General features: G+C 34.6%; 1 protein-coding gene across 1 annotated transcript; it reads right to left on the bottom strand.

Annotated features, from left to right (window-relative positions):
• Positions 1-12,150: 12,150 nt before the first annotated feature.
• Positions 12,151-12,890, bottom strand: spink2.3 (serine peptidase inhibitor, Kazal type 2, tandem duplicate 3). Its single transcript, XM_005157207.5, has 4 exons — positions 12,810-12,890; positions 12,616-12,650; positions 12,423-12,532; positions 12,151-12,333 (listed from the first exon to the last, which is right to left on the bottom strand). The coding sequence occupies exons 1-4, from the start codon at positions 12,844-12,846 to the stop codon at positions 12,285-12,287; spliced, it is 231 nt and encodes a 76-aa protein (XP_005157264.1). The 5' UTR covers positions 12,847-12,890; the 3' UTR covers positions 12,151-12,284.
• Positions 12,891-14,683: the final 1,793 nt, after the last annotated feature.

Here is a 14,683-nt window from a genome sequence, read left to right as displayed (position 1 = left end):
CGAGCCCGTGCAACTAGGTCAAGCCCAACTAACCAGTGAAGAGCGAGACAGACGTATAAAAAATAATTTGTGCCTATATTGCGGACTTTGTGGTCATACCAAGGTCAAATGTCCCAATAAGCCAAACTCCAAGACACTATCAGTGAGTGCAACCTCTATTCTCTCTAAAAACAGTAATGCTCTTATTGTACAAATTTCAGTGTGTTTCGGGAACACCACTATTCACATTGTCGCACTGGTTGACTCAGGAGCTGCTGGTAATTACATGGATATGGCAATTGCCTGTAACAAAGCCGTTCCTCTAACTTCTTGTGATTCCCCTATAGCAATCACGGCTGTAGACGGACGCCACCTAGGGGATGGAAATGTCACTTTCCGCACTGACCAACTGTCAGTTCAAACAGGCTCGCTTCATAAGGAGTAGATGTAGTTTCTCATCACCAAATCTCCTCAACACGCCATTATCCTTGGTTGGCCCTGGTTACAAACCCACAATCCACTCATCTCCTAGAAAACGGGTGAGATTTATAAATGGAGTGAATCTTGTCTACAGAATTGTCTGTGTTCTGTTGTTCCCATCCAGCTCAATACCATTGTTGCCGGTTCTGAGACTCCCAAAAAATCCCTGATTCCCGATGAATACAAGGATCTCGCTGAGGCATTCAGTAAGAAAAAAGCGCCAATGAATTACTGCCTGGCACCACGCCCCTTCGTAGGAGAATCTTTCCTCTTTCTCAAACAGAAACAAAAGCTATGAACGCTTACATAAAGGAGGAGTTGGAAAAAGGACATCACCGGCTTCTGCAGGCTTCTTCTTTGTGGAGAAAAAAGATGGAAGTTTACGCCCCTGCATTGATAATCGAGGCCTGAACGAGATCAATGTTAAGTACCGTTATCTATTACCTCTGGTCCCAGCCGCTTTGGAACAACTACGTTCTGCCAGGTACTTTACCAAACTTGATCTCCACAGTGCCTACAACCTTATCCGCATAAAACAGGGTGATGAATGGAAAACCGGGTTCTCTACCACTACTGGCCACTATGAATACCGGGTGATGCTCTTTGGCCTGGCAAACAGTCTCTCTGTCTTTCAAGCATTCATAAATAAGGTATTTCGAGACATGTTGAACCAGTGGATCATTGTATACATTGATGATATCCTTGTCTATTCAGATTTCCTAGAGGAACACATTCGCCATGTCAGAGACGTATTCCAGAGACTTTCCCATTGACAACTTTGGACTGTATCTCGACTCTGTATTGCCTGCCGCCTGCCCTGAACTCTAGCCTGCATCTTGACTTTGATCCTCGCCGTCTGCCTTTGACCTATGCCTGAATACTCACCTTGTGTTTGCCAGCCGCCAGCCCTTCAACTACCTACAACTGTGTTTTATGTGAGTTCTCACACGCTTAACATCTGTGTGCTGTTTGTTATTAAACTCTGTTTACTAAATATACTGCAAATGGATCCCTCTGTGTCAGACCCTCCATTACACATATAACTTAAATACAATGAACAATATAACTGCATTTATTTAATTAGGCAGGGACATTCTCCACATTTCTGCATGGGTTTCCTCAGTGGGCTTCGGTTTCCTCCATTGTCAAATGTTTTGTTAGTTAATGGAGAAATATCTAGGCAAGTGTTTTATTTAAAAAAAAATAATAAATTAATTAAATTAAATATATATATATATATATATATATATATATATATATATATATATATATATATATATATATATATATATATAAATCAAAATTAAGTGAGTTCTTACTTAAAACAAGCAAAATAATCTGTCAGTGCACTAAGTAAAATAATCTTTTTGGTTTAAAATAAATGTTTTACTTTAACTTTGATTGATAAGCTTATCTAAAACTCTAAGTAACAAAAGCTTTTTTTTTTGAGTACATATTGGTGCAGATTTAACAGAAAGTACTACTTAAGCAATGTGCTCTTGCTACACACACTCACATAGAGGGCTGAGCTCTGCTAGGATGAAATGGCAAAAATGAGTTGTTTCTACATGATTTTTATCAGAATGGTTTCATAAATTTCACATTGCACTAATCTTTTATCTTCACAAACACAGTTTTTCCTCCTCATACTGCATTGGAAATAGGAATTTCTGTTCGCTGGTTGCCCAGCATACTCAATAAACTTCAGCTAGTAAAAAATGCAGCTGTAAGAGAATATATGATTATATCACCTCAATTTTATCCTATCTACACTGGTTGCCTGTTAAATTCCTTATTGATTATAAAATATTCCTTCCTACCTATAAAGCTTTGAATATCCTAGCTTCTGTTTATCTAACCAAACTTCTGTCTTGCTACAATCCAAACCCACTCCTAAGGATCTCAAAACTCAGGGCTTCTGGTAGTACCTATAATTAATAGTATCTGTATGCAGCCTTTATGATGCAAGCTGAGATTAGGGGTGGGGTTAGGTAAGCGCATTAAAAAGCATTAGATGCAGCTTAGATTGCACTGCACCAGGGGCCTCATGTATCAATGCTGCGTTCAGTACGCACAAAAACTTTGTGTACGCCAGATTTAACGCTTGCTTTTGGATTTACTAACGATGAAATGAACGTGAGAATCAGTGGCGTAGCGGACGGGCCCGCAGGGCACGCACCGCGGGGGGGCCCCGCGTGATTAGGGGGCCCCTCGTCGTCGCGATTTTCAATAAACTGTTGGGAACAACTGTGGTCGGAACCAAAGTTCACACGTCTGTGTTCTCTGAACACCTCTCAAGCGGTGGACTACTTCATTCTGATTGCTTGCCGCCAATTTTGCCAACTTAGCGACTTTGTCACTAGATTTAGTGACTTTTCAGACCCCCCTAGCGACTTTTTTGTGTGTTATTGGAGATTGTTTTTAGACTGTCATTTGTCCATACTGTACCGTCCCTACTCTTCTCAACGAGCTGCGTGTGATGCCGCCGGCCCCTCCCCCGCCTCACAGCACTGACAGGCGGCCCAGTCAGTCCTCTACAGCAGCCTCTCCCACCTGCAGCCCGAGAGCAGATCACCCCTCTGCGTACCGACGACAAATGATTTAGCACAGGCAGTGTGAAGGTATTTTCCTTGTACAGTCAAACCGATCTACTCATCCTTTATTTTAACAATTTAATTGGACCGTTTATTCTTTTCTTGTTCACAATCACAGATGTTTTAGTGACAGTTTCTGAACTTGTCTGAGTTTATTTCATATGAGAGATTACTGCACATTCACTAACGTTACACATCTGTAATGATATACTGTATTCAAACAGCAATAAATTTAGTTAAATAAACATGCTTATATAAAGTGTAGTGCAATTATAAATACCCCTTTAGTAACCATAGGCTGTTAAACAGAAACGGTAGAACGTGATGACGTCAGTGATATGCAAACTGACGTATGACGTATCCCCCCCCCCTTTATCAGGGGGCCCCGTCAGCGATCCCTGCAGGGGGGCCTCCGCATTTTGCGCTACGCCACTGGTGAGAATGTGCTTTGGTCCACGCCAACTTCATGCCTGCCGTACGTGCATTTCTTGTATGTGCTTGTTTTATTTCCATTGGCGACTCCTAGAGGCAATTGTGTTAAATTGCACACTACAAAGTATCTTTGAGCCTTGCAATGGCAGCTGTATGAGACGGGTTCATCCGCATGTCTAGCAGGTATAAAAGGTTTCTATACCATGCAGTTGACCAGCCAAACATTAAAGCGCAACTTGCAACAATCGCCAGTTTTTCTAATGTAATCGGAGCGAACGACTGCAAACACACATATAAAGGCGCCATCTGAAGATGAATTTGCATAGGCTACGTGAATCTGAAACATTTTCATTCAACATAGAATATGTGACACTCAAATGTGCTTAACATAATACACACACTTATTAATGATTCCTACTTGCCTTCCTTGTAATAAAGAGTAGTCAAATCTCATATGTAATGGGGAAAAAAGAAGAATGAGTTAATCAGACGCTGGATTCGAACCGGGTTCATGAATGAATGTGTCAAAACATGTTGCCACGCGCTTTCAGACTACGCCACTCGTGATGCTGATGTCATTTCTCTTTAGTTTTGTTGTCTCTGTCGATCAAACGGGTGGAAATCACTCAACTAGCTCATTCCAACGAGGTGTGCTATTTGCACTTAGCCTAAATAGACACTACAAAATTTTACACCTTTACATCGGACTATTTCTTTTTTAATTCAGTCACAGTGCAGAGTGCAATGTTCAGACCCCACAGTGTTAACCGCATCTGCTAAACTCTCCCGCTCTATTTTTTTCTTGTGGTATTAATTCCGGAGGAAAAACTTGCAAATAACACCTAGCAGGGGCGTAGATTTAGGGTGGACGGTGGGGACGTGTCCCCACCAATATCCACAAACTACCGAAATGTCCCCACCAATAATTTAATTCACTTAAAAACATCGCGCTGTCAGTATAAACCTAGACATGTCGAAAGGGTTAAATCACATTATCTCCCCGAGTCGCACCGCCCCCAAACACATATGAACATTGTGATTGGCTGTGCCTTTCCCTGCTGTCATGTGAGTGGCTGCTTTCAGATCATAGTTTCAGATACAAACAGCGCCAAAGCAACTGCGCGCCGTGCGCGGGGGGAATTTCCCGATGTGTAAAAACGTGTGTGCCTCGCACAAGTGAGGATGGAGGTAGCAAGAAGAGGTGGACACAAAGAGCTTTTTCCAACGAAAAGTGTAAGTTACATAAACTCAAGTTCGCTACTGAATGAGTACATCATTATAATGTCCTTATGCTAGTGTTACGTTCAGTCTAACGTTAAAGCAGACTGATATAGTCTGTAAACAATATTCCCTGAAAACTAACTGCAGAATAAACACCTACATGTAAACGTATGACCCTGCCAGGTCTCCTAATCATCTCCAATTTTGGTTGAAACAATTTGTCAGAAAAACTACAGCCTGTGCTCCATCTTTTAATAATACTATGAGACATGTTTAATTTGTACGAAAAATGAACGAAAGTCTTTATTAAACTCTCTCTTTATCAGTTAATAAACATTATTTTAACATTACACTTTCAGGCCTGTAGCCAGCTTATTGAAAGGGGTTATTTGTTTTCTGAAAAACTTAACCTTTTTGCAGTTATTCACCTGATTTTCTGTTTAATTGAGGTATAAATACTTATTTTAGTGACATATTAAGAACTAATTTTTGCTGATTAATCTTGTTGGATAGTTATTACAACTAAACTTTTTAATGTACCAAAACTATTTCCTACCATTTTGTCAAATTGCTTAATTTACACATTTAAACTGTAAGTTTTATTACAGTTTTATAAATAATAGAATACTAGAAATTAGGACTTTAAATTCTTAGAATAAAGAAATGAAGTACAGTACAGATGCCAAAACCTAAATGCCATGTAAAATGAGCATTTTTCTCAGCTTCGTATATTTATGTTCAGTTATTTCACTTTAAAGGCAATGAAAAGAACGTATTTGTCACTATAAAAGTAAAATCACTGAGTCCACACACAGGAGAAAAATGCTTATTTTAGAAGAAAATATTAAATGGCATTTAGAGGTTTTTGCATCTAAAAACTCTTCAAATATGTAAATATACTTATTTTAAAAATCCATTTTTTAATCATAATTTTCTTTGGGAAATCTGTTAAAACTTGATTTAAATTAAAAACTGAAGCCCATAGGCAAATAACCAACTGGCCGGCGCAATCAACCTTCCTCAGTGAAAATTTGTCCATTTGAATAATAAGATAAATTCAAACATAATAATAATAATCCAACTTTTGTTCTTTCAAACCTACTGATCCCCCTGTGCTACACGCATGATTATTTATTTTAACTTAATAAATTGTAAGAAGAGAGGATTAATTAATAATACATTTTAATAGCAGTTAAATAATAAATAGCAATATATATATATATATATATATATATATATATATATATATATATATATATATATATATATATATAAACAATATTCATTCTTGGCGGGGTGACTCGTCCCCAGTCCCCACCAATGTCAAGCGCAAACCTACGCCCTTGACACCGAGCACCTCCAATTCACATTCTGTGAAGTTTCTCTTCTTGCTTACGTTTGGCATTGCTTTTTCATGTGGTTTTGCCAAAGTAGAGTCATTACCATATTTATTTGGGGGAGGAGGCAGGGAGGGGTTTTGCGTTCATGCACGTGCGCTCAGATTTACGTTAATTTAAATGTACAAAGAGAATATGCGTGGGATTCCACATACGCAGTGTTACATCTGAATTTTTAGTGCGTACGCACATTTACAGCTTTGTGCATACGCAATGTTTTAGTATATATTCAACACAAATCTTCATACATGAGGCCCCAGGTCTGCATCCAGACCCCTCTCAAAGAATCAGCAGTTCTTGGATTTCTACCTTGCTTTAAAACTTTGTTTTCAGTGTGCATGATTAGGCCCTGCTTAACTTTGTATAACAAATTCTTTAATTCTTTATTATTATTATTTAATATCATTATCATTATTATTATTAATAATAATAATAATGAATAATATTAATATTATCTTGATATGTGCATCTAATTCTGAGAACATGCATACTAATAAAGCAGTGTAATGCATACATATACAATATGTGTACAATTAGTAAACATAAGACCAAGGTAAATCACTTCATCAGATTTTTAAAAATGTAATACCAGTGAACATTCAAAAAGCCTAATTTTAATACAATTAGACACATTTGAGTTTTATTAGTACATTTTTATATAAGTTAGGATACTGTAGAAGAAACAAATAACAAGCACAGTTTTAAAAACTGAAAAAGTAATAAGTGTTTAATTTGTGAATATTTACATACTCCCCCCATTAGAACATATTTTCACAAGAACTAAATATTACACAATATCGGTCTGTGGGTGGGAAATAAATTGCAATAAAAGAAACCTATCACATGTGAAAGTGATTAATTACATTGTGTACTTATAACTGTAAAACGAATAACAAAAAAATGATGCTGGCGCAGATTGTTCTTGTGATTTGTTTAGCTTGCAAGTTTAAACTAATTTTGAAAGTCACTGAACATCAAAGTTTGATGTTTCCAGCATGATGTTCATTACTTGAAAGATGTTCATTACTTGAAAGTTGAAACTACAACAACTGTGTAAGAATATACTGCACTTTAACAATTGTTTTTTCACCTATGTTGTTATGAACAGTAATGGCAATACAACCTTAGATTAGCTTTTTTTTTCTCTTTTACCAACTATAATGTATTCATTTATTTATATTATTTATTTAGAACATTTTACATGTAATTTGTTCATGTATATAAACTACAATGCATTAAATGTGTTTTGTGTGCTTTTACTTACAGCCAGGTTGCTCTAAGCACCATGTTTTGTGCCCCAAGAACTTGTATGACCCTGTGTGTGGTACTGATGGAAAAACATATAAATCTAAGTGTGTGTTTTGTACGAAAATTTTGTAAGTACACCTAATTCAAGTGTGTAATGTATAGTTTTTATCTTGTTTGAATATTCTTTTAAACATGTTGCAGTAGGAAAAAGGACATCATATTAATCTCCAAATAAGGTAAATGCTGAGCCAGACCCACTTGTTTTATTGAGGATGGGACATAAAGGCTGGAACCACATTTTGCTCTTTAATGGTTTTAGTCATAAATATATATATATATATATATATATATATATATATATATATATATATATATATATATATATATATATATATATATATATATATATATATATATATATATATTATTTTTTTTTTTTTTTTTTTCTTTAAATAAAGCATTGATAAACAAGTCAGTTTTAGTAGAAGTAATCTGGCAGTATAAGGCATCTGGCATCTAAGTTTTTATCATGACTCTGGAACTGCTTATGTTTTTAAACCTGTTGGGGAGATAAAAAGGGCCAGTGCACGGTAGAGTTTAGCTCCAACCCTAATCAAACACCCCTGAACCAGCTAATCAAGCTCTTATATAATAGCAAGCAGAGATGTATAGTAACGAAGTAGAACTACTTTACTACTATACTTAAGTACTAAAATTCTGTATTTGTACTCTACTGGAGTATTTTTTTTTCTCCTACTTCCACTTTTACTTTAGTACATATTTTCGATGAGTTTAATACTTTTACTCTGATAGATTTTTTATGTGCTGCATCGTTACTCGTTACTAGGGGTGTCAAAATTATTAATATGTGTTCAGTAATAGATCATAACTGGTTATTACATACTGACGTTATTTATCTACTTGCATGATGTTGCAGTAGAATACTATGGTGGAGGAGGCGAGGGCAAGTAAATAACTTGTTACTACAATGAAGGTGGCACAGTACACGAGTTGCTATTTTACTACTATGGAGAAATGCGGTTACATTAGCTTATTTGCTATAAATGCTCATGCTGTCTTCTGTGCATGTATTGGAGTTTTGTTTGATGCATTCAAAAAGAGTGTTTTCTTTGAGCAGGTCAAATTAAGGGTACAGTTCATATATCTTACTGCTGTATTAAAGAACAAAATTGTATTACAAATATTATATAAATATAAATATATTTATAGATTTTAATTAAAAAAAAGCTTGTGTTGTGAAGAAAAAATCAAATTATGTATGGAAAGCATCGTTAATGCACCGAGATATTGAATTGAACCGAAACGATGGCATGATAATCAGAACCATACAAAACCGTGAGACCAGTGTAGATTCACACTTGTTACAATAAAGACCTTTTTCTTGGCTACTGCATGAAGGGTGCCATAGTGACCAGCGTCCTCCTGTAGAATGTTTTAAACTTTCCCTTACAGCGTTTATAACCAGTAATTTGCGATCCAAAAATGGCTTTCAATAGCGTTTTGAGTGGATTACAGAATGTTTTTGTTACACACAACTTTAAAAGGTGTGTGTTAAAGCTGGTATAATCTGTCAGATCTTTGGTTCAAGCTTGAGAGAAAAACAATATTGTAAGCCATGTTTCTTTTCATTCTGCTTAATCACGTGCCCCAAAAAGATATTTAAAATAAACAAAACAATATGATGTCTTTTGACTGCTTTCTTTAATAACTACATTAAACAGTACTTGTACTTTTACTTTCAGTAATTGAGTAGTACATTTTGAAATAAACTACTTGCAATACTTAAGTACAAAAAATGTTGAATACTTTAGTACTTCCACTTAATTATGGTACTTAAAGAGCAACTTCTACTTCTACTGAAGTCACTTTTTAATAGAGCACATATACTTTTAGTTAGGTCTGGGTCTCTGGTACTTTATACATCTCTGCAGCAAGAAACTTCCTGGCAGGTGTGTGAAAGCAAGTTGAAGCTGAACTTTCCAGGAAGCTGGCCCTCCAGGGTCTAGTTTGGACATCCCTGGTCTAGATAATGTCTTTACCTGTCTCTCATTTTCTAAAAAGCTGTTGCAAGTATACAACTTGATATGTTTTAAATAATCTGACAAATCTGAAAGGACATATTCTGAAAATGCATTTTTGTGTTTAATGGAATAAATTAACACTTAATAAACATTGGTGGCGTTAATCATAAATTAAGTTATTATTTCTGTTATTATTTTAAGTATACCTGTCTTTAAGATTTTGCTAAAAACAAAAGCATGAAATTAAATCATCACGACTCACAACATGTATTCTCTTTCTGTGTGTGTGTGTGTGTGTGTGTGTGTGTGTGTGTGTGTGTGTGTGTGTGTGTGTGTGTGTGTATGTGTGTGTGTGAAAAAGAGTAAGAGAGTGTGTGCATTTGTTTGCACTAGGGAGTTAAGTTGTGAGGTGAGATGGACCTTAATTTTAAGTGAGTTTACAAAAAATAAATAATAATAATAATAATAATAATAATTAATAATTACAAAATAATTAAAATTGAATGAAGATAAACACCTTACATTTAAATTGCTGAAGTTATGTTCTAATAATTTAAATGACAGGCTGCAGCAGATTTAATAGGAAGTTTTCTTTTTCAATGTGCAGTAATAGTTACTGCATTTCTGCCAGACGCCCCTTGTCTTGTCAGATGAAACCACACTAAAATAAGAGACAATGACAAAACAGTCAGTTTAAAGTCATGTTGGTTTCCATTTTCATTTTGTGTATGTTTGGGTAAATTGTGTAGATTGTAATTTTCACACAATGTTATTCCATTAAAGTGAATCCAATAAAAAACACATACATACATACATACATACATACATACATACATACAGTACATACTGTACAAAGGCAATCAGACTATTTTGCCATTATGCCTCATCTTTGTGTGGTTTAGTTTGAGAAGTGAAAGGGGGTCTGGCAGAAATGCATTACACAAAACACATGCATGTACAGTTGAAGTCAGAATTATTAGCCCCCCTGTTTATTTTTTCCCCAAATTCTGTTAAACAGAGCGAAGTTTTTTTTTTCTTACATTTCTGAATTTTTAATAACTCATTTCTAAAAACTGATTTATTTTTTTCTTTGCTATAATGACAGTGAATAATATTTTACTAGATTTTTTCCAAACACTTTTATATAGCTTAAGGGGACATTTAAAGGCTTAACTAAGTTAATTAGATTAATTTAACAGGTTAGGGTAATCAGGCAAGTTATGTGTATAACAATGTTTTTTTCTGTAAACTATCGAAAAAATGTATAGCTTAAAGGGGCTAATAATTTTTTACCTTTAAATGTTTTTAAAAAATAATAAAACAGCTTTTATTCTAGCTGAAATAAAACAAATAAGACTTTTTCTAGAGACGAAAAAATATCAGAAATAATTCGAACATTTACTTACTCTGCTAAATATCATTTGGGAAATAATTAAAAAGAAAAATAAATTCAATGGGAGGCTAATAATTCTGACTTCAACTGTATGTGATATCCAAAGTTATGTTTAACAGACCAAGGATATTTTCACAGAATTTCCTATAATAGTTTTTATTCTGAAGAAAGTCTTATTTATTTTAGTTTGGCTGGAGTTAAAACAGTTTATATAGTATAATAAATATGTCATTATAATTAGTCTACAGAACAAACCACGATGGCTTTCTTACGTTTTCTTTAACATAATAACCTAGTTTAGTCTTTAAATTGCACTTTAGGCTGAATATATTATCTATTTTAAGAATTATTATATAATTCTTAAAAATATGCTTAAAATTGTGTTGAAAACAAATCTCTGTTAAATAACACTTGAAACTTGAAAACTTTAGAAAGAGGGCTAATTATTTTGACTTCAACTGAATGTCCCTATATAACCTCTCACACCCTCTAAAAAGTCTGAAATGACTATAGAAATGAACTATTATTTCAATAAGATGCCAAATTCCAGAGACATTATAGCAAAAAAACAAAAACAAATCCTTGTTATGATCTGTGTCACTGAAAAACAACTTGCTATTTAGCTACTTAATTTATAATATACCCTTCTTGCTGTATAAGCTGTTTATTTTAACATTAGTTTAACATTTTACACTGTTGAACATACACATTTATATTTATATCAAATGTCAATGAAAAATACAGGATTGTTTACTCGTAGATGTAATAGACCAAAATTCGTATTTTACTATATTTCTTATATTTCTATATATAGGGATTTATGTTTATATATAAACAAGTAGCTTCTCTCGCATGAATGACGTTCACTCTATTCTTTCAAACAACTTTGTAAAAAAAAGTGAAACTGTTCCACAAACATTTAATTTAACTACACTAAGGGCTTTATAGACATATCCTCTTTATTTGATCAAGACAACATTTTATTGGTAACATTTTACAATATGGTTTCTTAGATAATGCATTTACTAACATGAACTAATCATGACCAACACATGTACAGCATTATTAATCATAATTGAACATTTACTAATGCATTATTAACATTCAAGTCCATGCTTGTTGACATTAGTTAATGCACCATGAGTTAACTTGAACAATGAACAACTGTATTTTCATTAACTAATGTTAACTAACATGAACAAATACAGTAGTAAATGTATTGTTTTTGGTTTGTTCATGTTAGTAAATGCATTAATTAACATTAACTAATGAACCTTATTGTAAAGTGTGACCATTTTATTAGAACTCATAGTTTAATTTTTCCAGAGGTTCCACTATCAGAATTCAAATAACAAAACACTGACTTGTATATCAAGAGTTTATTTAAAGATTTGAATATTTTAAAAAGGAACAAATTCTTCACTTTGAGATGAACACCCAAAAAGCAACACTTAGTTCCAGCCTTCACGTCATCCCAAATAAGCTGAGTGGATCTGGCTCAGCATTCACCCTTTTTGGAGATTAATATGATGTTGAGCTTTTCCTTACTGCAACAAAAATGCCAGTTTAAAGAGAACATTAAAACAAGCAGATAAACCAAACATTACAAACTTGAATTACATGTAGGTTTCCTTACAAAATATTCCCACACAGCACGCATTCATTTCCATATGTATTCCCATCTGTACCACACACAGGCCTATAATCCATGGTGCAGGCGGGCAGGTGGTATTTACCGCAGTTTGGCTGTAAATAAATGCACATACAAATAGCTGGTTAAAGATGAATAAAAAAAGATAAAGAGCATAAGGATATATTGCTCAACTTACCACTGAAGGACAATCATCAGCTGCTGTTGCCATGGCTGTTTATAACAACATAGATGCAAAAAAACAAGTATTAAAGTGTTTTCTACACAACTATTAGTAATGACTAAACATAAAAACAGTATTTTGATACAAAACGTCCTGGAAACATCCAAATTTGATGTTCCTTAATTGTCAAAATTAGTTTCCAAACTCACCGGCCAAAGAAAGTAGAAGAACAATCTGCGCCAGCATAGTTGTTTGTTTACAGCGACGTGTTGACAAAGTAATTAATCACTTTCAGAGGTGGTGAGTTCCTTTTATTGAACTTTATTTCCCACCCACTGAGCGGAGTTGTGTAATATTCAGTTCTTGTGAAAAACTGTTCCAATGGGTGGAGTTATGTGAATGTTCACAAATTTGAGAATATATATATATATATATATATATATATATATATATATATATATATATATATATATATATATATATATATATATATATATATATATATCTTATATTTAAAGGATTTAAATCCTTTAAAATTAATTGTTGTTTACTTTATCCAAACTTTTACAAAAAATGACTGATGTATGAAATGTATCTAATTATGTTCAAATAAATCTTTTTAGATGTTCGCTGGTGTTACAATGCATTTTTTAAATTTCTGTTTTAACCACTCTTGAACTTAAGTTGAGAACTATTGAATGTTGTGACAGGCCACCGTGAACATTAAGCTAAATAATTTTACATGGTTTTATAAAAGCAAGAATTTAATGTACAAAAGCTTTGTCTTAATGTCTGCCTGCATTGAACAAATGAGCTCCTGTGTATTAAAATCAAAATGGGTGAAACAAGAAAACAACAAGAAGAACAAAAGTACACTTTTGAATTTTCAGACACGGCGAGTGTTTTTTCTCTTAACCATTTGTAAAGTTTATTTATAAACTAATTTCGAGAGGATCACGTGCTTATGATTGCTTGCAGCCGGCCCTGTCATGATACGTTGAAAGACGATACAAAAAGGTTGGATCCAAGTGCATTTAATGAATAAATAATTGTGTAGACAACAGAAAAACAACAGGACATCCAAAAAATCAAAGTATCAAAAAAAAATACTAACAAAGTATAAAAACAAGAAACTAAGGCAAGGTACGGGAACACAGCACATGAACAACATACCATACAAAAACAAACGACTCTGTAACAACAAACGGGTGCAGGGTGAATAATTTGTCCAAACAATCAATAGGTGACAGGATTCAGCTGCATGTGTGATCAGTGGAAGTGAAACCTGGTGTATGTATAATGGAATGTAGGGATTTGTAGTTCTTGACTAAATTGTAGTTCACCAGCAGTACTGGATTGTGGTGAACATGACAAGCCCTGCATTATTCAATTAATGATTACACAATAAATGATTACACAATAAATACCCTAAGTTCCATATAACAGCCATCTTCGTTTTGAAGAGTGCCCCCTTCCACCCCTACTCCTCCTTTCCTAGATGGGTGGCATGCTGGCCCTGTGGTTAGCACTGTTGCCTCACAGCAAGAAAATCACTGATTCTAGACCTTAACAAGCCAGCCAACGTTTCTGTGCAGAGTTTACCCATTCTCTCCATGCTCACGTGGGGTTCCCCTGAGTTTCCCGGTTACCTCCCACCATCCAAAAACATACAACTTAGGTTAATTGACTAATTCAAATTGGCACCATAGACATGCTCTCTTAAGAGCAATCACTATCTGTTCATTAACTACTACAGCAGGGGAGTTCTCGAGATCTACCTGAGCTTAAACTCCCCTCTCGTCTTGCAAACGGGAGGGAGCCCTGGGCTCGAGGATCTTATGAGCTCAGGGCTCTCTCCCGGGACAGCATGCCAAACAAGCTTTATAATCAATTATCAGCGAAGTGTGAAGTCTTGAAAAAAATGTTTTGATTTAGCTTTGTTTTCTGTTTGTTCATTGTGCATGTACTGTATTGTCAATCTCAATTCAAGTAAAAGAATCAAGGTGACACTTATGATATTGGTGAAATTAATGTGTCAGTTTGTCATTCTACAAAACATTCCATTTGTCTTTCCCTACAAATA

The sequence above is a fragment of the Danio rerio genome, chromosome 14 (genome assembly GCF_049306965.1).
Source record: "Danio rerio strain Tuebingen ecotype United States chromosome 14, GRCz12tu, whole genome shotgun sequence".
In the NCBI taxonomy this organism is placed as follows: domain Eukaryota; kingdom Metazoa; phylum Chordata; class Actinopteri; order Cypriniformes; family Danionidae; genus Danio; species Danio rerio.
This window is presented reverse-complemented; position numbering and strand designations above follow the sequence as displayed.

What these genes read in the sequence shown, in the direction of transcription:
- spink2.3 (XM_005157207.5), bottom strand. Translation starts at nt 12,846, where the DNA reads ATGCTGGCGCAGATTGTTCTTCTACTTTCTTTGGCCG. An exon ending in TCTTCTACTTTCTTTGGCCG is followed by an intron (nt 12,651 to 12,809) that starts GTGAGTTTGGAA and finishes TGTTATAAACAG; the next exon opens with CCATGGCAACAGCAGCTGAT. An exon ending in GTGCTGTGTGGGAATATTTT is followed by an intron (nt 12,334 to 12,422) that starts GTAAGGAAACCT and finishes TTTTTGTTGCAG; the next exon opens with TAAGGAAAAGCTCAACATCA.